This window comes from Passer domesticus, chromosome 16 (genome assembly GCF_036417665.1).
Source record: "Passer domesticus isolate bPasDom1 chromosome 16, bPasDom1.hap1, whole genome shotgun sequence".
Taxonomy (NCBI): Eukaryota; Metazoa; Chordata; class Aves; order Passeriformes; family Passeridae; genus Passer; species Passer domesticus.
This window is the reverse complement of record NC_087489.1, coordinates 540,761-568,555: the sequence shown is the minus strand read 5'-3', so window position 1 is coordinate 568,555 and position 27,795 is coordinate 540,761. Positions and strand designations below refer to the sequence as shown.

General features: G+C 42.1%; 1 protein-coding gene across 5 annotated transcripts in view; it reads left to right on the top strand.

Annotated features, from left to right (window-relative positions):
* NDRG3 (NDRG family member 3) overlaps positions 1-27,795 on the top strand; it is a 61,218-nt gene that overhangs the window by 12,332 nt on the left and 21,091 nt on the right. For 4 of the 5 annotated variants that reach the window (XM_064391142.1, XM_064391141.1, XM_064391137.1 and 1 more), the window contains 2 exons: positions 14,924-15,028; positions 20,887-20,922. In XM_064391142.1, coding sequence (XP_064247212.1) covers positions 14,972-15,028; positions 20,887-20,922 — 93 coding nt within the window. In that variant the 5' untranslated portion in view covers positions 14,924-14,971. Of the gene's footprint in view, positions 1-3,448; positions 3,531-14,923; positions 15,029-20,886; positions 20,923-27,795 lie in introns of all 5 variants that reach the window. The other variant, XM_064391139.1, reaches the window with a different exon arrangement.

Sequence of the window (27,795 nt, the reverse complement as noted above, 5' to 3'; positions counted from 1 at the left end):
GAATGATCAAAGGTGTGTAATGAATTCCTTGTAAAGAATGATAAATAGATCAAAGCTCTTCAGTTTCAAAAAGATGCCTTTGAAGAGGATATGATGGAAGTACAGTCTTAGCAGCATGGCATGTATGTGAACCCATTATTTGCTGTCTCTTGATAAAAGAACTAAGACCACCAAGTGGAAATAGTGGGTTGCAGGCTCAAAACAAAGTGAGATATTTCTAAAGTGGGAGCAGGACTTCCTCCTTTCTCTTTGGCATCAAGTGTTTAATCTTTTGGAACAATTCCCTGGATTTAAGCTGATTTATTCTGCAGTTAACACTTCATCAGAACGCTGTTCATGGGGCTTTGTAAGCTTAGCTCTAGAGCTCTATGCACAAGAGAAATCCTTTCAAACTGTGGAGTAGGTATATGCCGCCTGGCAGGCTAAAATGGCCCCTCTGATCAATTTTCATTGGGAAAATCAGTACAACTTCTCAACAAAATATTGTAATAGAAATACCTAGTCAAGTCAAGAAATACCACAGTCAAACACAGTTCCTGCAGCTCAGGACATACAGCCTTTGCCTTGTGTCTGGTGTTTTCAGGTTGGGATTGCAGTATTAAAACATCTGTGACAGCAAGACCAAATATACCCTCGTTGTCTGACCATTAGCTGGGATGGTGGCACTTTTTTATGCTGTGGTGGTAGTTCCAGCTGCTCTACTACAGAAATAATACGACATTAAAATACCAAGCAGTTGCAATAGCGTTGTTTTCAGATTGCTCTACAGGAGTTAGAAAAGCAGGTGGTTTTGGATTCGTGGAAACTGGATATGGCTTCAGTGTACAGGTACTATTGATTTATTAAAAAAATATGGATATTGATCTAGTACCAATATCCAACTGTGACAGACAAAAACTCTAACAGTTTAAAGTTAGAACGTGTATGTTTATTGCGACACTGGGCAGCATGCGGGATACCTCCCAAATACACACATCAATTTACAGGTGGCTACAGAGTCCTTTTATCTATACAAATATTGAATACCCAAAATACAAATACATATTCACAACTTTGGTACATCCCATTCCCCGCTTCGTATGCTAATTAGTTCAAAAGCTATTAAGCATGCATAATTTGTTCCTTGAAATGGGTAGGTGGTCCCTTTCATGGGGAGGGGTCCCAAAATGAGGAAGTAAGTGAAGTCTTCCTCATTCTCACCTTTCTACCTTTTCAATGCAAATATGACAAATGAACCCTTGGTAGAACTCCCATTCCCTGTCTTCAATTGGTTTCAGAACAGAGGAGGCCCACAATTGTCTTATGTTCCTAAAAGCTATTTGTCAGTTTCTATATTCTTTGTTACAAACCCAGCTAACCAAACATTGTGTTGACAAGCAATCAATTATTAGTTAACTACTAACTGTTAATTTCATCAAGGCCTACCCATTTATTTTAATTAATTCCAGTAAAGCTTATCTCTAACTAAAATCTTAGCTCCTCTAAAATTTCTAAATTCCTTAAAATTTATATCTCGCTATTTATTTGCGGTTTGTCACCTGTGCTTTGTTGTGTTTGCATATTTATTGGCAGAATTAATTTCTTGCAGTTTTAGGCCGATTTAGCACCTTGCTAAACATTTCTTTACTGAATTGTAAAGACAAACTTAACTAACTTAAACTCATAAACTACTCTAGTGACCTGTGCTTTTGAGTTGTGTTTAACCTCTGCTCCTGACCTGCAGAAGGGCATCTAGTCACAGAAGCATGTCATTATTTCCAGTTCATTAAATAAAAGCTATGACCTTAATCTGCAAATCCTTGAGATATTTGGAGTTTGAAAGAGTAGGGAGTGGAGTGGTGCAGTCTGCTGGTATTGCTGAGCTAACCCCCTCATGGTAACTTATGTTAGCATGTTGTCCCAAGGACCTTGTGTCTCCTTGGGGACACCTTGTTCCTAAGCAGGGCATGGCTGTGCCCAGGACTCAATCTGACTCTTGAGGTTCAGTGGTAAGGTGGGTTACTATCATTTTACTTTTAAAGTGTTATTGTGTTCCAGAGTAATTGTATTACTGAGGTTTCATGGATAACTAAATCCTGTGCTCTGTGGGTGCTTTCAGACCTCTCCGCTAGTCAGCTAAAGCTCATTAGCTGAAATTGCTGTGGACGAGGCTCAAAAGAGTACCCATGCTTTGGTTCCCTCATGGTGGCTTAAACAAATGTGATACTCTTTACAATTGGGTTTGGCACCTGATTGTACCACAACTCACCTGACTAAAACTGTTTTGCTTACATCTGCCATTACATCTGTATGACTGCCCTTCTTCAGAAGATTTGAAATATTTTCTGAGGATTTCTTTAGAAACCCCAACTATAACACTGCAATACTGGACACGGGGTATGTAATACAGCTGCCATTTTCCATAAGGATATGGCAATGAAGCTTGGAAAGGGAGGAAAAAAAGAGTAATGTTGGAGTAAATAAATTCAATACAGAAGTAACTAGGGCTTTCATTTCATGTCTGAGATGTCTGCATCAGCTTAAATTCTGCTTAAAGGTTAATATGGGAGAAATGTGCAAGTAATGTTATGGAAAGGAAATACTACACCAAGTAAAAGCATTTGATATTTTCTCTCCAGGTGAGTGTTTGCATGCCAGCCTGTCTTTAGAGAATATTTTGTTAGGCTTTTTTATTGTTGAGGCTGGTGTTCTTATCCTTGCTTTTTGCCAAGAGCATTGGAAAGTTCCTTCTCTGGACAGCATGTGTGGGCAATGGGAGTTGTGACCTCTAAGAGCTGTTCAAATGGTCAGAAAAAGTTTTTGATAGTCTTCAGAGTGTGTTACTTTATATTGCATATTTTGGGGGATTTTTGTAATAGTGGGGTGAAAGAGTATTCTGTATATAATAGGTCAAGCTCTTGATAATTTTTGTGACTCAAGGGAGGCATCAGGAAATTTCATGGGTGAGGCTGCCTTACTGTTTTTCTGCAGCACAAAGTGTGAGAATAAATAACTTCTGTGTTCACAAGGAACAGCACTGTTTCAGTGCACTGGGAAGAAGCTTCTACAGGACTCAGGAGAGACAGATGCTGCCTGAAGTACAGATGGATGTACAAGCAGAGGGGAATTACTGTCAGGTGCTCTTCTTTTGCCATATCCTAGATATTTGCTCTTGAACTGAATCAGACTGGATGATACACTACTCATCTTGCCCAGTTCTTCACATGTTCTTTCCCTGAAAATATTGAACATTTTTCAGAGTTGGCAATCAATTTAATATTAAGCCTGTTATTTTGATATATTAACATCTGCCCTAAAAAATTTACCAGGAAATTAATTTCTGCTCCAACTATGCCTTTAATGTGAAGTATCTGAGTTGACTCCTTATTCATTATAAAAAGTTTTACAAAGGGAATTTTAAAATTCTTCTGATGTGTTCATTTTTCTTTTTATTCTGTGATATTTTCAGGTTAAAAATCTCATTGATTATACCACTTGCAGCAAAGGAAATTCCCATTGGATAAAAGGAAACTACTTTTGCAATGAGAATGGTATGTAATGCTAGAATCTACATCCTTAGAGATTTGAAAATGTGTAAGGCCCTGAACAACTGGATCCAGCTTTAAAATTACTCTTGCTTGGAGAGTAATTACTCCTCCAGAAACCTCTTCCAGCCTCCACGGTTCTGCAATTGCATCCAGGTCCCATAAACAGAAACCTTGCCATGTTCCTGCTGTGCTGTCTTTACCTGCAAAAGAGGCTGTGAGCAGGCTTCTGCAAAACTTCCTCTTAATTCTTAATTGAGGAACTAGTTTTAGACTTTGGTGTAGTTAGCTTTTTCCTTCACTGTTGCTTTGGTGTGGTACAGCCTCATCTCATGCCGATTTCTAGGGAATGAAATCAAGAACTGCTCTGCTGTAACCAGTCTTTCTAAACATGGAGGGGCTAAACATGAAACCTACGTGGTGGTCCACCTTTATTCAGGACTAGAGTATTAGAACTACATGGATTGTATTGAGATCTTCAGTTAGTTTTGAAACAAGTAAAATCTGTGTGGTTTAAAATCTTCAGGGGTCTGTTTACAATAACTGTTGTCCTAGTTGGCAGTTGCCCTTGGGATCATGGATTTCCATCGTAAGATATGTGATGTGAAACTGTCTTAAGCTTGTGAATGTTTGTTATAGCCCAAATGTACCAAACTGAATTTCACTTAATGGGAACCACCTTAACTTGCACTGTTACTTCTTAATGAAAACTAAACTCTGAATTGATCTAACCCATGGACTTCAGCGTGGAGAAGTTTGGTTGAGGAAAAAAGAAGTTACTGCTTTTACCTGATAGATACTGCAAGCAAAAGCTATACAGATTTACCTTACCTTTCTAAAAACTGCTCCTTTTTTGGTATGAGTTGTTTACCCAGTTCAGTTCACACAGTAGATAGCTTTGGTTTCTGATTTTGATCACTCAGATTTTAACAGGAATTGGTGTGGGGGTGAATGAGGAAAGGGAGGGAAAGAAGGATGAAGAAAAAAGGAAACAGAAGTTCTATTAGCATTTTAGGAAGGCAAGGGCTTGGATCTTACAAGTATAGGAGGATGTGCCTGCTGGACTTTTGCAGATCTCAGGCAGTAATGACCAGAGCTTTTGCAGGAAGAGCTCAGCTCACAAGAGCCAGAACCAAGAACATCCACTGGAAATCTGTAGAAAGCAAATTGGGTTTGGGTGAACATGGAACCTGGTGAGTAGGTCAGTTTCCTTCTTAGGCCTACTGACAAAATTTGGGAAGGCATGTTTGGTACAGAGTGCCATCTGCCTTTGGCTTCCAGGTGCTTGCAGAAAAGCATTCTTAATTCTATGAAAAACATCACTTGCCTTCTAATGGTATTTTAGGTATTTGCTTTGTATGCAGTTTTATAACTTGACTTCAAACACAAGTCATTCTTATGGGTGATGTTTGGCTTAAGTTGCTGGTGCTTTCTGTCCTATGTCTCTATTGTATTTATGCAGGTGTTTGCAAACTGTCCCTGTAATTTGTAAGGGAGAATGCTTACAGCGGCTGAAAGAAAATGTCGTCCGTTGCTGCATCACAGAATCACAGACTGGTTTAGGTTGGAAGGGATCTCAAATATCTCATTTCAACCCCTGTGCCATGGGCAGGGACACCTTCCACTAGACCAGATTGCTCAAAGCCTCATCCAATGTGCACTTGAGCACTTCAAGGGGTGTTTCTGCCCTCTGTGATGTAAGGCGTTATTACCTGGTTTATCAAAAGACTTCTATCCATTTCAGAAACTTACAATATGGAGGTCCATGCTGATGTAATGTATTCATTTATAGCCCTAGTTACTTGTATCCACAGAGCACCATGAAGACTCTAGTGAGTTTGTGATTATATTACCCTACCCTTTTGTATGTGATCCTCAACTTAGACTGCAGGATGTGGAGGCAGTTCCAGAGGTCACTACTTGTCTGGTCCTCATTACATGAGTTGGTTCTAATATTTATATGACTGTCTTACAGTTCTTTCAGCTCACTAAGCCAGCAGAAAGCTAGCCCAGCAAAAAGTCTGCATTACACCTGCTCATGTTGCAGTCCAGCATGCCAGACCCCAAGGCAGTGTTTTGGTCCTGGCTGCAAAGGGACGGAGCAAAGGAGAGAGCTTAAGGGTCTAGGTTTTCTTTCAGAGGCTGTGAGGTGAAACTCTAGTTTGTATGTCCTGAAATAGTACCCTACAACAAGGCAAATTAACAATGTTAGAGTTCTGTCCTATGTTCTGTATACACTCTATCTAGATGGATTAGATTTATCATATCCTGAAGCTAAGTGCAGGCCCCTGCATATCATTCAGCAGCGTCCTGAGCATGTACATTATCTGCTCCCTGATGCAGCTGAAGAGTTAACACTGCCCAGACACGTGGTTTCTTACAATCCAACCTCAAATTGAGATACTGGACAGATTTAGAAAAAAAAATGGCACACAAGAAGCCTTTTCATCAGTCAGTTCACTCATCCAAGTGAAAGGTGGTAGCCCTGGAAAAAACACATGAGGGAGAGAGTAAAGAGATCTGATTTGCCATGTTACAGCAATCATATAATCATCAGCCTGGTGCAAGGGAAGGAGAGGTAGGAAGTTCTGTTTCGTGTAGGGAGGGAGGACAGAAGCATCCCTTTTGGCAGAAACTCACAATTGTTTTAAATAAGTAATGAAATTACCTCCTGAATTGGTCCTGAATTGTCTGTCCTGTATCCATTACTGTTTTTAACTGTGCTACGTGAAGTTGCCTCTCCTGGCCAGCTTCCTCAAGAGGGACATGCAATTCAGCCTGACATATACAGGGATGTTTTCTGCTTGGAAGCAAATTCACAGACTGGAAATTATGGAAGGAACAGCTGTGTGGCAGTCACAATGAGTCTGAAGTAATGGCACCGATACTTGAGAAGACGTTGTCCTTCAATGACACAGGTTGGGCCAGAAAGGAAAGAGCTTGTTCTGAGAAGCTCAAGGAGCAGTACTACATGCATAAGAGGATTATTTGATAAATGAAGAAGATGCATATAATAAAAATCTTATTTTAGTAATTTGTTTTTCATACAATGTGGTCTTAAAATTTGTGTCAGTCCTGTGAATGCCCCTTTTGCAAGCAGCTTGCAGCTGGAGCAGATTAAGATATGAAACTGCATCCTGAGACTTATGTCTGTCTTCTATGTACTTTGATATTCTTATTAACCATCAATATTTAATATTGAACAATATGTATTTGCTGTGATAAAACTTTTCCATGTCCACCATGGTGGATAACTTGGAATTGGAGCTGTTGAAGTGTTTCATCAGCTTTTGCCTGGAAGTATACTACTTTCTGATGGCCAAAATATTTTTTTTCACGTTTGAGTGAAGAAGAAAAGCTGCAAGGACACTAGAAGTGGTTTAGATATATATACATGTACAGCACAGTGAAAGGCGGTACATGTATATGTACAGACTTTCAGCTCTTCTTTACCTGAATGAGCTGAACCAGAAGCATTTGTGTCTTCTTAGCTGCTGAGAAGCAGAACTTTTTGTTCTTCCTGAACTTTGCACATGTCTGTGATGATTTTTAGGTTTGGTTTATCCAGACTGCACATATATTTGTGTGTGCGTATGCCAGGAGATCACCTTCACGAGTGAACACATTACTAAATTGCGTTTAGGTTGTACAATTTATATATTCAAGTGAACACAAAGTTTAAATAAAAGTGTCTCTACAAATTTTTTCTTATGCATTTGATTTCAATATTTTTCTTCTGTCCCAGTAGCACCCCACACAAACTAACTAAAAAATATCAATCAAAATTGCATTAAAAAACATGAGAACTGAGGTCTAACTTATTCTTTTTTTAGCTATGCAATAATTTAAATACCGGATCCTCACAGACAGCAAGAAGGCTCAGTTTGGTGGAATGGTTTGCGTTGAAAGGGCCTTGGAAGTCCACCTTCCACTAGATCAAGATGGATCTAGTGGAAGGTGGACTTCCAAGGCCCTTTCTCCCAAGCCCCATCTAACCTAACTGCAATTTAATGTCTAGTAACCTGTGAAAACGCAACCTTTTCAGTAAGATAAATAAAATGCAAAATCAGCATTAAATTTCAGTAAATTGAAATGTTGTATTTAATGATAAAAATCCTTGCTCAAATTTCATTTAAACAGATTTCCAATCCACCTTGTTCTGGAATGCTTTACTTTGCTCAGTGCAACATTTGATTAATTTCTTTCACTTAAAGTGTGAAAACACAGTCAATTAGTAGGAAGCATGGCTGAAATGAAGCAGAAACAAGCTTGAAAATAAAACTGCAGAGGAAACGGAAGGATCTGGTGGAAAGCAGTCAGATTTCATGATAAGCTGCTTAAAAGCATGTTCCTGCTGAAGACAATATTTTCCCTACTTGCCATGGGTGGGTGTGTGCTGGAGAGCAATTGAGTTCAGCTACACATAGTGAGTGCTGAAGGATGGGGACACAGGACAGGGAGGAGATGGCAGGAGGAGAAGGTGCTGTGGATGTCTTGATGGTGACAGTGCTGATTGTTTTGACTTGGACAAACATCTAGCCAAAACCCTCAAGAGCCCTCACTGGTGCCTGGGTGGGACCTCCTGAACTACAGGGCTAGTGGAAGTAGTTAACCCAGTACCTGTGAAAGCATCTTGGAACAGATCCATTTGAACATGTCCTTCACCATGAAACTGGCAAGAAGGGCTCTGTGGTTTAGTCTGAGCTGTGTCAGCTCTGACACTGGCTAACACCGGTGTTGCTTTAGTGTGATGCCACTGGGCAGGAAAGGACGTAGAACATCATGTGAGTAATGTGACTTGTCACGTTACTCAAACCCAATTTGGCTAGCCTAGTTTGTTATAGAGGCAAATAAGACTCTGGATGAGGCAATGATAGGTTAGATTGGAACTCGAGCCGGGGACCCCAGCCACTCCCATTCAGTCCTGAATGCAGACCTGTCATTGGCCAGTGAGATCTGGACCAATCAGACATTCAGCTGTGGGAATTTTGAACCCCCTGTAAAAAGAGGTGTCCATCAGCAAATCTTGGCTGTTGTTGTGTGACCTTTGGTGTGCTCAGTCATGTGCCTGTCTCCGACACTGTGACATACTAATGACTGCTGGTAACGGTCACGGTTTATTTCATTGGCAAAACCATTTAAAAGGGATACTGTGATCAAAAGAGACTCTGTTTCAAAGGCAATAATTTGCACAGTTTTCATCACAGAAATTTCTCGTTCCAGAGAAATTTCTCGTTTATACCCTGGGTGTCACCACTCTAAAACTTCTTGGACTGTCCTGTATAGGGGATAGCTCAGCATAGTTCAGTGTTTTCATGGGCACTGGTCCAGGTGATGTAAAACACTTTAAAGACTTCTAGAGCATTCTTGCTTAATCAGCCCTATAGTCAATGCCTGTTAATTCAGGCAATCAGCAGGAACGGTGTCCTGCTTGCTAAGCTCAGTTACACCCATAGCAGTATGACATTGCTTTTAATTAAAACTGGATTCATCCAGAATTAATGAAAAGTTAGGCACAGACCTTTACAAAACCATTGTTAAATGTAGGGTCTTGTTTAAATAATATAGAAATTATATGCACCAGCTGACATTTGTATCCTAGGTGTAGCTCAGATTCCAGGGACGTAAAATCATGGCTTAGGAAGCTGCTGTTGCTTTGCTCAAGTGCAGTGATGCCTTAAAGAGCTAGGAATAAAACAAAACACTTTTGAGACAATATTAGAATAGAAGGTAATATACTGGTCTTTACTGGGGGCTTCCAGGGACAGATATGGAAAAATACCAACCCCCACATAGGGTGAATACAGCTTTGTAAGTTTAGCAAATTAACATAATTTACAAGAATCCCCCATTAGAAGCACAAGTGATGAGGTAATTTCTCCCTGGTTCTACCCTTTTCTGATTTCTCCCCCTCCTTAGATAAGAACTAAACTTTGTGTATGAAAATGTGTCTGGAAGAGCTGGTTTCAACCTTGGCTCCCAGAGAGTCTAACCTTGGGCCCCCAGGGCTTGGAGCCTCTGGAATGTGTTTTGTCTTTCTGCCTATCAGGGTAGGGAGGAGTACTGGAGTTAGCTAGGAACTATATAACTATGCAACAATAATCTACAGAGCTACAAATATATATGAAGAAAATATAAAAGCAAAAATCATTTTGGCAACAGTGGAACCTGGGACTGCACTGGTGAAGCAGAACACAATTTCTTTCTGTAGGCACACAGTTTATCTTGGAGGTGGAGCACCATGTGGCACAATTCCAAAAATACATGAGCTGGAATGCAAAGTGAGCAACCTTGGAAAATATTTTGAAACTGAATTTGGGCCCTTTGCCTATTTCTCTGGAAGTTTACCATGTCAGCCAGCATTTTGGTATAGAAAACAGAGTAGCCTGTGCAGGTTTTGGGAAGCACAATGCTGTCCAGAGGCTTGCTCAGAGCAGAGGAGCAACGAACAGGAATGCCCATGGGTCTCAAGGCCCATAAATGAAAATTAGCTGAGATCTATATGCCAAGACTGTGGTCTGCCCGGCAGGCTGAGGAGCCCTGCCAGGCAGCTGGTTTTCCCATCTGTGGGAGAGCAACACAGGTGGCACAGAAGTGGGAATCCCCTTATAAAGAAAGGGAGAAGTTGCAGTGGAGAGCTACACAGCCTAAATGGCTCAAGAAATAAATGCCTGAGCAGTAAGCTTGCAGACCATTGATAGTGTTTTTTGGTTCTGGCATGGGCTGTAAATTGTGGGTTTGTTTCCATCTTAATTTGCATACCTGGTAGCAACAATTCAGCTTTCCATCTTGTAAGATGTAGCTGGCTTGTCAGGGAGCTCTGGAAATACCTCTGTCTGGGTAAGGTCTCTAGAACCTTACCCAGATTGTCATGGCTGTGAGTCCCTAGAGAGGAGCTTCTTCAGCTTGCCTCTGTTTTCTGCCAAATGAGAGAGCATAAGTTTAGGTACATTTAATGCCATGTTTTGTAGCATAGCTTGACACCTGATGGGTGTAATTTTGCCTCAGCGTGGTCAATACACAAAGTAAGAGTGTAAGTGGCTATGGAGGTGACACATTGTAAGCCATAGTCAAGTTGAGGTGAAAACCCAATAATGTTTAGCCTCTGAATGCAAGGTTTTGTTGCACTGAGTTCCTAAATAGTGTGGAGAGATTGTACCTCCATAAGAAAACAGATTTGAATTCAAGATGCAGCTCTGCAGCTCTTGCAACTCCTAACCCTGCAGGAAGCAGTTGTGCCGGAGCTTCAATGACCAGAAAGCGGAGCCTCAGAACCTACAGATATTGCAGCTCACACTTGATGGGTCCAGCCTGTAGTACTCATGCTCTTGACTACTGAACTTAACTCTAATTTCTTTTTTTGTATATTGAAATTATGTAAATTGAGAGCAGCCTTGTGTTAGAGTAAACATGCAAACATATATTTAAGATCTTATTTGTAGGTAGATGGTTTCTTTCTGGGGCTCGCCTGCCTTGTTTTTTTGTAGCCTTCTGTCTTCTGCCCTGATTCTAATCTTTGTGCTTAATAATTCACCATGTCTTTTCTGGATTCTTGTCTTAGGGGTTTTCAAAGAATGTAGAATCTACTTTAGCCTTTAGGAAACCTTTGGAAAGGGATAGATAGTTTCAGTTGAGGGATTTAAGTGTATTTATAGTAATATATAAATAGAGGCAAGAGGAATACTTGCAAAGCAGGTGGTAGTGGGTCATTTATAGAAAAAAAAAAGTATGATTTATACATGGATTTTTTTTGCTTTGCCCGTGGCCTGACTTCTACAAAAATCTTTTCAGTGTTATGAATATTTATGCTGCTTTGTTGTGGTATTTTAAACTTGCTTTCAGCTTGTGAAATGACATGTTTGTCTCTTTAAATAACAGTAGGAATGGAGGGAGAAAATTGGCTCCTGGGCAGACAAGTCTGCAGAGCTTTTACAAGGAGTCTTTAGCATGGTTGGAAGAGAGGAGGGCTCAGCTCACCAACACCCCACCCTTTCCTTTACCTCTGCACTTGGAGATGTGCTCTACAAAGGTCTCTCTACTACAAAGCATCCTCTTTTAAGAATTTTTGAGGCTTTTTTTTTACTCAAATGTGCCCATTTGCCATGTTTCAAACCAAAACACATGTTGCTGTTGGCATAAAGGGTGCTCAGGGGAAGTTATGGCCAATAGTCATATAGACCTAGTAGATTTTATGCTGTAATGAGAAATTACCCAGATTTAATCTAGGGTAATCACACTGAGCTTGCTAAGATCTTGGGAAGAGAAAAGTATGCGCATCTGCCGATGGAATACCCTCTGACCAGATTAAAATGAAGTCCTGAGGCTGTGTCAGCCATTTTCCGGAGAGCTCACCAGTGAGTGGATCAGGAAGAGCTGGTTCAGCAAGCTAAAAAAGCTGCTTGCAGGGAGTGATGGTGACCCCATGTGCCTTTTCTTCAAAAAAGTTTCCAAAAAACTTTACAGGCCAGGTTAATAAATATAGAATCTAAATGTTTGGAAAAAAATGTGCCATATGAGCCTGTGCAAGTTTAATCTTTCTGTGTGATTTTGCTCTCAGTTGAGCAGCAGCTGCCAGTGACTTCCTGGCTCACCTCAGTATTTGGGCCCACTGGAGGGACCCTTCATAATTACTTCTAGGTGAGAATGTGCTATGAGCTGAGCAGCTTCCCAGGCTGGCTGTGCTGCAGGCTCTCTACAAAGCAAGTCTCTTACTCTTCTGCAAACTTCCCTACAGAGATTTTCACACCTGTTTGAACCCAGCTGGTGTTAAGGAAGGTTGTTTCTCCTGTCTCAAGGAAGTTTCACATAAATCTCAGCATCTAAATCAGCAGCCCTTTTTTGTTGCTGTAGAGCTTGCTTTAAGGAAGGGGCAGCACATATTGCACATTATGGCTAACAGCAGCTTGCCCTAGAGAACTCCCTTCCCTTGAGACAGCATTTGGAGCATTAGTGGACTAGGGAGATAAACATGAGATTAATTTCAGAGTTGTTTCAATATTGCTTATTGTGTGCACTGTAGTCATATCTAGAGACCAAGTATTAAATCAAAGCCGATGAGATAAATGCATTTGATAATCCTTGCAGGTTTTTATTCTTCTCATATAATAAATTAACAATGTAGTGCATGGGTACAAAATGCATGTCTCTCCTTCTCTAGATTTTGCACACTTCATGGATGTGCTTGTATTGACAGCAAACAGTGTACCTGGGCAGATTTGTGTAGGATGTCTCTCAGGCCTTTCTGGGACTTTGTATAGCTCAGGGGAAACTGGAAGAGATGTCTGCAAGGCTGTAGCAAAAGTTTCTTTGAGCAATCTAATGCAGAGTAATTGGTGCTCTGAGGTGTTCTTTGGTCAGCCACAGCTCAGTAGAGAGGGGTTACTATACTGGTGTCCTCCTTCTCTGTAGACTTTGGTTTGGGCAGAACCCAAGGCTCAGGAAAACTCCCACATGTATAAAAACCCACAGAGAAAGGTGGCTGGTGTGTGCACAGTTTTTTCATTCCCTTGGGTAGAGTGGACAACTTCTTTGTCTCTTGGGTGACCCCCAAGAATAACTATGACCTTCTTGCTTGCCACCAGTAGGTGTCTTCTCAAAGGAGCATAAGAGAAGGGATATGCTCTCCAACTAGTGAGGTGAAGGTGGTCATTCTAGTACTGTGTCACCTGTCTGCACCTTATCTGCAGATAAGCTTTGTGATGCTTGTTTGAAATTCCTTTTGTGTCTGTAACCTTGTGTGATGCTGTTCTGGAGAGAACCTGGTAGATGTTGAGCTCTTGATCAGTCCCATATATATGGCAGTTGTAATTCCTTAGCAGAAATATTTTTTTTATTCCATAATGTCTTAGCAGTATGACAGTAAAGAGCTTTCCTCTGGGACTTACAGTGCACTACATAATGGCTCTTACTCCTCTTCTGAATAAAAATTAATTGTAGAGTAAGGGGGTTGTTGCCGGTAGAGAACTGATTTCTTGAAACTCTCACAACTATACTGTATGTTTTACAGCAAAAAAAAGTCTGAAAAAGAAAAATAATTGAGTTTCCCAAAGCAAAGGAGCTAGAGGAGACCGATGTTCCTATGGCTGATTTTCAGAAGGAAAGGCATTTTGTTTTAATTTGTTTTGTGACAGACTGGCTTCAGCTCCCCCCCACCCCAGGGGTTACTCCTGGCACAAAGGGTGAAAGGGTGCAGCTTTGCACAGCACTTGGGGTGAGGAGGACCCCTCCTCCCCAGTGCATGTTTGTCTTGAATTAAGGTGGATGGTGAACACAATTGTTCTTTTTCCACTCTTCTTCTTCTGTGATTAGTAGCCTATAATATCTTAGACAAAGAATTTGATTTGTGACAGTATTCAAAAGTATTTTCTTGGCACACTCAGCTGATGCCTAGGAAGTCCACCACATGCTTATTTCTATTCCATCAAATTAAGTTGATGACTTTGTTTATTTCATCTGCAGTAATAGGTACAATTGTCCTGAACAACCAGGTAGGCTGCACCATCAGGTGTGATCATCTTTTGCCAGAGCCCTTTTCATGTTGCTTGCAAGTGCTTGCACTAGAAATCTTCTGTCTAGAAACACAGCTAGAGTGTCTAGATAAAAATTAAATGCCTTGTAAACTCAGCCATATTATTCCTCCATCTTCATTGCTGTATTTATACTTGAAGATTTCTCCTCTGGCTCTGTGGCAGCAGCAATTTCCCACAGACATATGGCAGTTTCTTATACTGTTAATTACATTTTTTTTCTTTCCTTTGCTGACTCTGCACCATCTGATAGTGATGGTTTGGGCTGCCAGGCTAACAGTGTTGTCTGCACATGTTTCACTGGACCAGCACTATCTTGGGTGATTTTTATGTCTCACCTTGTATGGCAAGGGCTGCCCTGAGTTCTGGACTCTCTTATGTTCTGCCAGCAATGAGCGTGGATCTCCACACCTCTGTCTCCTGTGTATGGATGTGGTTTTGGCTCTATGTCTCAGGAATACAGCACAGCCTTGCCTTTGGTGGCAGGATGCTGGGGTTTGGATATGTAGGGCGTGGCAGGGGAAATCAGTATCAAACAGTTTTTCAGTCCGCATGGCAAGTAATTTCCAGTTCATTTCCAGACAAGCTATGCCTGAAATACCAGCAATGCATGGAAGTAGATGCAGTTTCTCACTTGAAAGGCCTGAGTTTTCAGGGGCAGCTTTCAGTGGGCAGGACAAGGAGTAACCAGACTGACACAGTGAGAGCAGCACAGGGTTTGCCTTCTGCATTTACAGGTGCTTTGTGTTGCATCCAGAACCAGCTTCTTGCAGGCTTAATTGGAAGCACAGACAAGTCTAATGAAAAATCTCTCAGCGTTCTTTGATTAGCATATCTTGTAATGCTGTTTCTAACAATATGCCTTTGTTTCAGAATCCCTTTTTGCTGCTTTGAGGATTAATTGGCTCTACTTCCAGCACAATGGATGAACTGCAGGATGTTCAGCTGACAGAGATCAAGCCACTCCTGAATGACAAGGTAATGCTGGCTGCTGCTTTGTCCTCACAGGTGTACTTGGCATGACTTTGTGTCTGGCAAGGAGCCCTAGCTGCCAGAATCTGTCCACAGATTGGAGTACCTTAAGTACTGAAACCCAGTAAATTCTTCCCCACTTTGGTAGTCTACCACCACCCACTCTTCCAAAGTCTCCAGGAAAGACAGACCACAACAATTCAGGTAATTTTGGAGTCCTGGCCAAACAAAACATCATGCCTGTACTAAGGATTTGCAAAGGCTGGACAGCAGTTGGAAAGGTGATCCCATTCCTGACCTGGTGTAGCTGTAGAACCTCTAATAAGTTTCTCCTTGTTAGAGAAGTGCTGCATTGTATCCTGGCTTTTGTTTTGGTTTTGGGTTGTTCTTGTTTTGTTTTGTCATTTGGTTTGGTTTTTTTACTTTTACTTTACTTTTTTTTGTTGAAAATATTCTGTCTTAAATGATCCTTTAATGTTTTGATCCCTAAAACAGCCCTGTCTCCCTGGATTTAGTAATGGAGAGTAATTTCCTTTTAATGTCTGCAGACCCCAGTTAAAGCAGCCCAGATTTATGCAATACTGAGACTTTGGAAAATCATTGTATTGCAGTAGCTGTTTAAGTCTTTCACTCTGTCTTCTGTGGGCTGGGGAAGAGCCATCTGAGCTTAGTAGATTCTACCACAAACTGTTGTTGAGAGAGCCTAAGTTCATTAAAGGCAAGATGTAGCATCTTGCATCTGCAAACTGTGATTATGAGCAATGTGGTTTGGTCACTTTCCTTAGCTCGCAGCCAAGTCTGATGGTGTGGGAATGAGTTCGTAAGGCTTTGCTGTTTGATGGCTGATGATCAGGAGGATCTGGCTTGTGCTGCTGAAGGGCTGTCTGTGGTGGTTTGACCATTCACTGTGTGCTTGCAGAAGACTGCATTGTCTCTCACAAAATCGGTGACATATCTGGAATTCTGCTATGTTTTAATCTGTACTGATTAGTTTTTGCTCATTTCTTTAGTGTTCTAGCATATCTGGTTTTAGTATCTGTATCAGCTGAAATCTGCAGTCCAGCTGCCTGATCTGACAGACTAGTACTGACTTACTGGGCTTCCACCATTTTTAAAAAAAATGTTTCCTGGAAAGGTGAGTCTTGAAAGTACAAAATCAGTGTAGATCAGCAAATAAAATAATGAAATACAGACTTAGAGGGCAGTTTGTCATTTCAAAACAAGAGATAAACATTTACAGAAGACAAGCTTCCTAAATCCAGTGGCCCAGATCTTGCTCATGATTCTCCTGGGATTTTCTGTGTTTGAACTGGGTAGATTGCCCTTGCTTCAGTCAGCTGACCTAAGTAAGAGACATTGAGGCATGCCAAATCAAAGTGGTTTTCACTTAATAAGTTTCCAGTCTTTCTCTCAAGTATTGCCAGGTCAGCCCCATCCAGTTCTTGTGTGGTGTCCATTGTGGTTCAAATGCAGAGTTCTCATCCAAACAGAACACCAAGTGGTATTAACCAGGGTGCAGAAGGGCACACAGAGAATGATTACTTCTTTGCTTGACTCAGTGTTGAAGTTACAGGAAATATATCGTATATCAGTAGGGAAAAATATGAAAGGTAGCTCCAGAACCATCCTCAGTACTGCATGGGAAGAGAAGTATGCACTGGCTCTCCTTTTCACACTTTTACCAAAATGAGAGCCTCAGGGAGCAGCCACCTCCAAGGTCTGACCCTTATTAAGGCTTTCAAGCTTGAGATAATACATGTACTTTTTAGACATAATTTATGGAGCATGAGGGTGTGGTGCAATAACCTGCTGTTCTGTGCAACATATCAGAGTCCAAAATCTATTGAGCTGGCAGTTCACTAAGGTTTTTACTGACAACTCACTTTAGATATTGGAGTTTGAGCCAGCATGGATTAATGGCCAGAAATAGTACAGTACACTCCTAAGGTACTAATGAGTGAGTGCTCATGAACTCCTCAGACACAAAGGCTACTGTGCACAGAGAAGGAGCTCTGGTGTCTCAGACTCTTAAACCAGTGGAATTACCAGTGGAAGTGGAAATTGGTTATATCTTGTTCACTTGTCTGAACTATAGGTAATGTCACTGTGGATGACTGTGTCCTGGCTTTGTTCTGCCTCAAGTCAGCAAAAGTTACAAGCTTGACTTTTGAAGAATATAAACGCTATTTTGTTTGTGTGTAACTTAATGTTACTTAGTGTGTAACTCATATCGAGTACAGGGAAGTAAAATTGCATTACATGAACATTATGTTCGTTTACCTTGTTCAGACTCACTAAAATGCAGTGACTTTTTACTGGGGAAGCAAAGGAACTTCAAATGTTCCCATTTAGTTGAAAGAGAGAAAAAAAAGAGTATTACCTGATCAGAAAAACTATCCCAGTGGCACTTTATTATTCTGGCACCTTTAATTCCTGTTAATTCAGCCTCAGTGAAAAGTTACTGAAATGCCAGAGCCAGATTCAGGAAATGAAATGGGCAGCCTTTAGACTGGGTTGAGTCAGCCGAGCCAGCTCTGTGCTTTGAGGTGCAGGCATGGCATATTCAGAGGCCTGAAAAACTTGCCTTAAAGTTTCTCAAATGAAGACAATGAATAAATGGTTTAAAGTCAGATTTTCAGTGTGTTAAAATCAAGTATGTGAGAGTCAGGGCATGTCAGCTTCTTTTGCCTCATGGTATGCCTTTACAACAAGTAGCCCAATTCAGAGCCTCATTCCTTGCTTTGTGTCATTTCCTCCCCACTTGCTTGGGGAATCTCAGACTTTTTTAAGTACAAATTCAGATCACCTTCTTTTTTACTTAGCATGCACCATCCAAATACAGTACCATATACAAATGTTTCTCATTTCTCCATAAAGAAATGGGTGACTGAACTGACCTGCTTCATAAGCTGGTGATGGTGTAGAAATCTCAGTTAATTTCAGGGTCTCAAACTGAAATAAGAGGAGACTGTTTTTTATTTTCTTTTCCCCAATACTCAGGATTTAGTGGGTTTTGCTATGTCCTGCTCAAAATACAGCCGCAGTTCCATACTTAACACACAAGAGGAATGAGGGGAATGGATTCTTAAAACAGATTTGCAGATATTTCAAATGTCTCAAAGTGCAGAAAATAGGTAGCAACTCTTGTTGTTATTAACAAGGCAAGGCTCTGCAGCAAGGAAAACACAGGCATGTGTTTACCATATGGAGAGGAATGAGGGTGCTCAACCAGAAGAAATGTTTGGAGTTTTTCTGTTGTCCATATGTGATCCTAGTTTTCTCCTATTAATTTTAGTACTAAGGTGTGTGTTGATTTGGCACAGCCTGGTTTTTGGTAGTGAGGGAGGGCCACAGGAGTAGCTTCTGTGAGAAGCTGCTAGAAGATTCCACCATGCCCAACAGAGCCAATCTCTGATGGCTCTGAAGATGGTCATGCTGTTGGCCCAGTTAGAGAGGTTGGTAATGGCTCTGTGATGACATAGTTAAGAAGAAAACTTGAAACAGCATGCACGCAGTTTTCTCCAGGGGTGGTGAGGTGCCACAGCTGCTGCCATCCTGGTGCAGCGTGTGGCAAGCCTCTACTGCCTGGCCATCCCTAGCCAGCCGTGCTGCGGGGAGAAGGGCAGGGGCAAGGGCAGCAGCTTCTCCTTCTGAATGTCCCGCAGGAAGAGAGGCGTTAAATAGCGCCAGTGCTGTGGTGGCCGTCACTGCCCACTTGGTGGTGGCGGGGCCGCACGGCCAGCAGCAGAAATATGGTGAGAGACTCTTGGGCATGGAACCTAGATTAGATCAATCTCTCTGAGCAGCGGGATCCTGTAGGAATCTTTGAATTAGCAGAACTTGTAATCAAAAGTACCTATGAGCAGCAGTTTTATTGCTAGCCAGAGAAGAGGAGGAGGTGAGCACATGTGAGGGAGAACAACAGTGCAACACCAAGGTCAGTGGAAAACGAGGGGGAAGAGGTGCTCCAAGTGTCAAAGCTGAGATTCTTTTGTCTTGAGGTAGGGACCCCATGTGTGAGGACACGAGGTTTGACTCCATTTTGCTCAGAAGGCTGATTTATTATGTTATATATTATATTAAAATACTACATTAAAACTATACTAAAAGAACAGAGAGAGAGGAAGGATCAGAAGGCTACCAAGAACAAGAATAGAATAGAATGCACAACAAAATCTTGTGACTGCTCACAGCCTTGGCACAGGTGGCTGTGGTTGGTCACTAATTGAAAACAATCCACATGGACCAATGGAAGATGCACCTGTTGCATTCCACAGCAGCAGATAGTTATTGTTTACATTTCTTTCCTGAGGCTCTCAGCTCATCAGGACAGGAAAAATCCTAGCAGAGGATTTTTCATAAAATATTATGGCTACATTTCTGTAGACCATGATGAGCACCACGGTGAAGCAGCTGTGTCCCTGCAGCCCATGAGGTCCATGGGGGATGCAGAGATCCGCTCGTAGCCCATGGGAGGAGTGCTCATGCCAGAGTGGGTGGATGCCAGAGAAAGCTGTGATCCAGTGGGAGACCCAAATGGAGAGAGGGCCCCTGTCTCCAGAGACAGAGCCTTTGCTTCTAAACTAGAGCAGCCCATCCTTAGAGGACTGCACCCTGTGGACAAGTGATCCACACCGCAGCAGTTTTGGGCAGACTGCTGCTTGTGAGATTAGAGCCATGCTGCAGAAGTTCATGGAGAACTGTCTCCTGTGGGAGGGGCCCCATGGCATAGCAGAGACAAGACTTGTCCTCCTGAGCAAACAGATCTCGAGTGATGAACTGTCCAAAACCCCTATGCCCTGTCTCCTTGTGCTGTTGGTGGGAAGGAGGAAGGGGTTGGGAGAAAAACAAGATGCTTTAAAGTCTTCTTTTACTTCTCGTTGTCCTCCTCTGACTCTGATAATAATGAATTTACTTTATACCTTTAAATTTGAACCTGTTTTGTCCTTCGAGTGTTTTCTCCCAGTCCTCATGAGTTGAGACTCATGAGCCCTTTGTTAATTTTTTTCCCTCTCCTCAGCCGAGGTGAAAGCAAGAGAGGGTAAATGAATGGCTTTCATGGGTGCCTGGCATTTGGCCAGTATCAAATCACAATGGGTGCTATGCCTAAAACATGTCCCTAAGCTGGGATGCCATCTCAGCCTTCTGCTGATAGCTGTCAGTGATGTAACCTACTGTGTGGTTAGAGACAGTATTTCACAAAGCACGTGGGCACAAGGACAGGTTCCTGCAGATCTTCCAACCTGCAGGATGCCAAGTGGGTGCTGTACTGACTGTGTTCACCTGCATGCAAGGGGTCACCCTCTGAGAAGAATCAGTGGTGAGCTACTGCACACAATTCCCATGCACTTGGGTTTCAGGAGCTTGCAGGTCCTTGTGTCTGTCATGGAATAATCCCATACCTGCAGGAGTGGCTGCACAGAAGCTGACTGCATGGCTTGTTTTCCTGCACTCAGTATGTGAGATCCCAGGAGTACTCCTTTAGGAGTTTTGCATCCAAATTGTTAATGGATGCCAGGAATAGACAAAACCCAGACCCATATGCAGCCCAGCTGTGGCCAGTGTCCTTCCTATGTGCATCTGTCCCTGCTTGAACAATCTCAGATGCGCACACAGGTACTCACTTCCCTTGGCTGGTAGCCTCCTTACAGCCCTATAACCTTGTTGTATAGGAATGGGGAGATCTTGCATGGAGTTTGCTTGTACAGGTCTTGCATTTCACTGCTTACCTGACTGCAACCAGTCTCAACTGTGCTATAACAGAGTTCTCTGTGAGAAACTTTCATGCTGTTATTAGGGGTGTTCTGGAGAATTGTGCTGATCTCCTTTTTTTCTTTTTTTTTTTTCCTGTTTTTCATTAACAGAATGCAGCTCGCAACTTCCAGGACTTCGACTGTCAGGTAAGATCATGTCTAGGAGACAAGGATCAATTGGTAACTCTCCATAGCTCAGCAGTACTGTTGAGAGAGATGAAAAAAAACTCTGTATTTTAATTTTAGCTCCTCTTAAGGTTTATTCAATAAGACCTGGTATATAGCCAGTGACAGAAATTGCCCTTCACCCTCATGTGCCAAGTAGCATGAAGGTTCTGAGATGCCGATTGCTCTGCCAAGGCTGCACAACATCTTGCAGGATGGCTGGTCTCCTGAATAACAGTTTCTTGGAAAAATGCAGTATGCAGAGGAACTGCAGCTCTTTCATGTCTTGTCTGGTTCATTGGCCGGGAAAGGAGGAGCTTGCATGCTCTACCTGCTTGTCTTGAGGGGAGATGGAAGTGAGAGTGCTGCCCCAGGTACAGCACACTGCTTTGCTGGGCGTGGTTTGGCACAGCCATGGTTGTTTACCAGGAGTTTATTGGTGGTACAGAGGTGAGCCCAATGGCTCTGGTTGCCATAGGAATAATCCTTTTGTAGAAGTGATTGCTCCACCAGCATCTAAGACAGAGGACATATACTCTGTGCTGGGCAGAGCAGAGCGCTGAGATTCTGTGGGACATTTTGTGGAGCACAGGCTCATTTCCATACCAGATTATCCTGCTGCCTTCTCACTAAGCATGTGGGTATGCATCTGGTGGCTGTTGTTTCTCTCTAGCAGTTGGAGGCTGTTGTGTCTGTAGTCTTCTGCTCAGCATAGGGTAGGTAATACTGCACTGCTGTAGCACACTAAGGGCTGGCAACATCATGATAAATTTACTAGAAGTCCGTTGATGTAGGCCATTCCAGAAAATTATTTGCAAGCTTGTGCACAGCAGGAACATAGCAAATACAGTCCTATGAAGGTAAGCAGCAATAGTGTTAAGCCATGGTTTTTCTTTTGAAATAAAGTTAGATAACAGGTTTAAAACACTTTCCTGTACTGTCATGTTTCCATCTATCTATATCTTCTCTTACCTTTAGAGGTAAAGTTTGCTCCCATGTCAGATATGTAATGGGTAAAAATAGGTGCAATGCCTTTGAGTAAGTGTAAACAACAGAGGCACTTCCTACTGTGGTCTATGTACCAGGATTGGGAAGAATATGAATATATTGTGTATTGGCCTCTGCTGCCAGTTCTCTACTGACCCACCAAAGCTCTGGGCATTCCCACGCCTTGCCTGGATGTGAGCAGCATGGCTCGAGGGAGCCAGAGCAGAGTGGGAAGGTGGGAAAGAGGCCCTGTCACAGAGCTGTGTGTAGCTGCTGCCTTTTGGCTCTACGCTTTTCCTCAACAAGCAAAGCCTCTTTGCACTTTTCTTTAAACAGAGCCCCAGATCTGAAGCTGGGCAAACCCTGCAGAAACCTGGCACTGCAGCCACCAGCCTGTGCACACAGCATGTCCCAGAGCTGTGGTTGTCCTCTCCAGGGCTGAGCTTTGGGAAAATCTGCGTGGTCTGCAACCAGGGAGTGGTACTCTGGGGAGTACTAGGCCAGGAAGGACAGGCTTTTGTTTCTGTGCTTTACTGTAGATCACCAGTGAGCTGGTGGCCATGGCAACAGTTGGGCAGGAGGCAAGATGTTCTTTCTGGGAAACCATATAATTAATGTAGAATACCTTTTTTTTTTTTTTTTCCACCAAGATGTTAACATGGTGTCTCTCATGGCTGTAAATATTGTCCCAGCCTCACCTTCCTCCAGCATCTCTCCCTGCAAGGTGTAGTTTCAGGACGCACCTGGCTTGACATTCCCTCACATCATAGCTAGAAAGTGGCACAAGGGCTGGTTTAAGTCTCTGAAATCTGCCAGAGAGGATGGATGGTGTGGGTGTGTTGGATCCTTGGGTTTTCTGTCTCAGCTGCTAGTACCAAGAACTGTGCTTACACTTGGAGACTGAGTTTGTGTCCTGTGAAAAATTACTGCTGCTTTTTAATTTAGCAAAGCACATCCAGGCCTCTATGACTTTACCAGTGTCACAGGAATTTGAAGTGAAGAAGATTACCAGGGCTTTCAGAGGAAGGAATATCCTCTTGTATAGAGAATGATTTAAAAGCACTTAGGCTGGGGCAGTGTTTTCATTTGTACTGAGTTTCAAAGGGAGGAAGAGCCTTGGGGAGTATCTCAGTTTGACAAGAATAGGCACAAACTGGCCACACAGACTGGTTGAAGATGGTTTCCAGTTACAGTGCAGTGAAGTTCTCAATCAGCTTCCAATAGCAGCAACATCTGCAAGGGCCCTGGTGGGTTTTAAGGCAAAACTTAAAGAATTTGTGAGGTAGATTTTATTATCTTATACAGTGTAGCGTTTGCAATATGAGACCATGGCATCAGTGATGTGAGATTTGTGTTTCAGACCTTTTTATTTTTCTAATAGCTCAAAAAAATCTTTTTTTAAATGGAGTTAAAGCTGTAGCTTTGACTGGGGATGACCAGCTCACATCCTGAGCTGTGCTTGCAGGGCTGCAGGCAGTGCAGTGAGGGAAGGGGGTGGTGAGGTAAAGGTGAGCCTCTGTCAGCACTGTTGATAACCCTGTTGGCAGTGCAGATCCAGTTAGAGCTCCCCACTGAAAGACTCTGACATATTGGAACACGTCCTGTTTTATCTGTCTGTATTATTCTGTGCCCTTGGCCATGAGGTCATTTGCTGTAAGTCTATGCTAGAATTTCACAGAATATGCTGAGTTGGAAGGGACCCTCAAGAATCATTGAGTCTAACTCTTAAGTGAATGGGCTGTATTGAACCCACCGTCTCTGGTGTTATTAGCATCATGCTCTAACCAACTAACCTCAGGGTCCCAGCTCCTTCCAGGACTGACTGATGTCCCTGCTCTAGCTTCTCCTTGGATACAGCCAGAGTAACAGCCACCCTCAGTTCTGTGGTGCTTTTAGACTTCCCTCTGTCTGAAATCTGGAATTTCAAAATGTTCTCTGCAGCTGGGCCATGCTTATGAATGGGAGAAGTGTTTAGTTTAATCCCATCTGAGGAACTGTCATTAGCACTGTCACTGACTCTAGGAGGTGTGTAGGGTTCCTCACGCTGTTTTCATTCCTCACGCATATTTGACATGTGTTGCTTTTCAATGGAACATGTATATTTAAGGTTTGTAAGGTCTTTCCTTTGGTGAAAAGGGGTAATGCCATTGTGAATTTCTATTCATTTCCCTGTATGTTTGGTTTTATTTTTGAGTAACTTTCCAGGATCAGATCTGAGAAAAGTCAACAGCACAAGTTTCTGCTTCTTCCTACTTCTGAAATTTGTTACTCTGAGGTGAATGTGTGTGAGGAAGCTTTTAGCTTTTCTGGTACAGCTGACTTCCAGATACAGCTGTCCTGGTTTTCTTGAACTGTTCGTATGCAAGCAACAAAAGCTAACCCTGATACATAACAGATTGCCTGGGTGTCAGTTAAACAACCCCACATAATCTGGTAACTGCAGTGGAGAGGAAGTGGAGAGCTAGCATGGAGGCTTAGCGGTTTTTATCAATATGAATTTAGGTTATTCTCAGAACTAAAAAGTATTAACCTAAATCTGAGACCTACGTTTTACTTGAAAGTGGTATGAACCCTAATGAAGTCTAGGCTTGGCTTTTCCCAGTGTCCATGGGCAGATGGTCGAATAAATGGTCTGGAATGCTGATGGACATATGGTATGGTGATCTGTTAATTAATCTGCACTGTTAAGAGAGCTGTGCCTGTGCTTTTATTATTATCTGCAGACCCTCTGCCGCTTTCAGAAGTAGATACTCAGTCTACATCTCTCTCTTCTTTTCCAGATTATTTGCTTTAAATAGAAATGAAGGAATATGCTGATATATTTGTAAAACTATCCAACTAAACCTGTGTTGTTTCAGTCTGAAATAAGCTGGCATTTGATCTGATGAGTTGATGTGATCATTTGAGCTGCCTCTGCTGCTTCCCACCAACAGGAAGGCAGAGAAATGTTTGGCTTTTCAGCACACACCATGCGGAAGGGGGCTTTGAGTGTGGAGGTGGTCTGGGATTTGGCTGAGTATTTGCAGAAAGTTCTTGAGGAGGAGGTGGGAATAAGTAAGTCTAGGACGTGCAGGGTTCATCTGAAACAGAAAGGACAAGGCATACATAAACCCTTGGAAGAAAGAAATTGCCTGGTATAAAAATGTGCTGTCTTGCTGGCATTAGTGGAAAATGTGGAGTTACTCAGTTGCTTGTGCCCAGAGTAAAACACGGCGCAATGTTTGCAGAGTTAATGTCAGACCTTGATAAGGAATTTTTTGCTACTTGCTTTTACTGCAAGTGTCACTTTTCAATAAGCCCATGTTTGTACTGATTCAGTTTTGGAGAAGTTCTTTTGCAAGTATGTAAACTTAAAAGTAGTTTGAAGCTTTTTGAATCTGCATTTTTAAAAGTTTGCTTATCCTTGCCTAGCCTCTTTGCTTTATTTTTACTTGCTCTGCTGTCAAAAAGGGTATGTGCTGCTGAGAAGTTATTGACATACTCGATTGTGTGCATTTCCTGATGTTGGAGAAGTTGAATTGAAATTGTCCTCATTTTTTGAAACTGTGTTCATTTTTCATTTAAGACAGCTTGTGGGTGCTACCCAGTGGCATTGAATACAAGATGTTTCTGTTTACTGTGCTGAAATAAAATAGAATGTTAGCACGTTTGAGGAAGGGCTTGCTTTCTGTGTGTGAATAATGGGAGCTGTTCTCACCCCTACTGAAGCATTTTGTCTGGGATATGAAAGATCTTTGTTCTCTGATTTGTACAATGAGTTCATTTGATTAAAGTTCTAGAGTGAAATCAATTAGAGCACATAAGATGTTTTGATCTAGAAAGTAAGTCTATTTAATACCTGCTATATTAATGCTGTGTTAAAACTAGCATCACCACTAAAGTACTGGTTTTGACTTCTGACATCACAGCAAAAAATATTGTAAAGATAACGATTACTAAAATAGGATTTTAGTTTGGCCTCCTTTTTTTTGCATCATTTATGTTTCTTGGGAAGCTTTTCCTGTGATTCCTCCGATCTGGTGTTCTATCTAAAAAGCTCACTTTTTTTGTAAAATTGCCATGTTGATTCTGGAAAGTTTTAACTAGCTGGACTTGGACTGAAACATGACTCTTATTTCTAAATGTACGTGCACAGAGCTTCCCTGGGTTTTACATAAACATTAGTTCTGATTTCTGTATTCTGTGACAACAGTGTGCCAAAGGGGTGATTATGCATTTGTAATACTTGAAGTTCCTGTACTTTTTATGTTCTTGTGAGTGAGTTTTTAGAGCAAAGCAAATAAATGTGCTTAAGGTTGAGCCATTTTCATCCATTATGTAACATCCATTAATGGTATTTCACAGCAATTAATGAGTAACTGTACTATCAGGTTTAATTCTATGCCGTTCTAGTTCCCAGGGATGTGGAAAGTTTGGAGAGACAGAACACAGCCCTGCATTCTCTTCTTCAAGAGATTTTAATATGTTCACTGTCTTGAGCAAGGTACTGAAATGCAGGTTGGGACATCATATTAGTAAGAGGATTGTCCTTGGCTAGAAACATGGCCTTTGGCTTACCTTCCGGTTTCCTTGAGGAGTTAAGGTCATCTGGGGTTTAGCAGTCACACAAACTATTTCAGGCTCACCTGTGTATTAGTGCATTCAGATCTCTGTTATGCAGGCTTCAGGTTTACAAAGGCTGTGTGTGTGCAGGTGGTGGCACCTTTAGTCCACTGCCCAGGGGATGGGAGAAAGCCAGAGGTTCTCTGTTCTGTTTGCAGCCCGTGGGGAAGGCTGCAGTCTCACACTCTGCTGTCTCAAAACAACAGTGCAGAGTGCCCCCCTGCCAGCCTTGCACAGAGCAGAGCTCAGCTGCCATGGTTTAGTTCACCCTGAACTGTTACAGATCTAGGCAGGTCCAGTTTCCTGCCTTAGGCAGGAAGAGGGGATCTACTCTCAGAGCGGGAGTAAGTGCCATGTATTCCTCAGTCTGTGCTGGGTGCCTTGCTCATGACACTGGATACTTGACTGCAGTGCAAGTTGTGGTTTTAACTGCTTCTTGTAACACTTGGGCAGGGCAGGAGATGGAGAAGTGCATCTTTCTATATGTCAGACATGTTGTCATGAATTGTTTACTGGTCTCAGCATTGCATGGTTGGAGGGGTTTGTGATTTCTGCTTTGGGACCACAAACCCAGCCTGTCAGCCATGCTCATATTGTAGCTCACTTGACTGAGTTCCTTTTGACTGCAAAGCCAGTGTCTGTTCTCTGGCAGGATCTGTGTTTGGAAGTGACTTGCCAGTTCTTGCTGGCTGACACTGAGCATTAGCAAGGGTCACAGAGAGGCACTGAGTCCATCCTTCACCATCACCTGCCTTTGGAACAGGTGCTTGCAACTCTGTCTCCTGATGCTTTTTAGTTTGTGTAAGCAGATTGAATATCTCATTCTTCTGCTGCTCTCAGTTCTCACACAGAATTTCTCTTAACACTTAATCCAATTACACAGAGTACCAGAAACCATTGCTTGCCTGCATAGATCATATTGTGTTTTCTATTAATAAATTTCTGCTCTGTATGGAAGTGAATGATTTACTTCAAGACATTGTTTTAAATCTGATTTTGATTTGCTTCCCATGCCACCATCTCCTTCAACTCTATCATTTCCAAAATAATTTTGCACTGAGAAGGAGATGGGAGGCAGCTGCCAGCTGCCTTAAGGTTGGTGGTATTATAATGGGAAGAGTTACCAGGTGCTAATGTTTTACAGTCTTACAATATTTTTTTCTTATCTTACAGTCATAGTTTGTGGTATTATTTTAGTAACGTGTAGTAATTTGAGGGCAGCTCTTTCTGAGAGCAAGACAACGGAGTCTCTGCTTTAATCTCTCT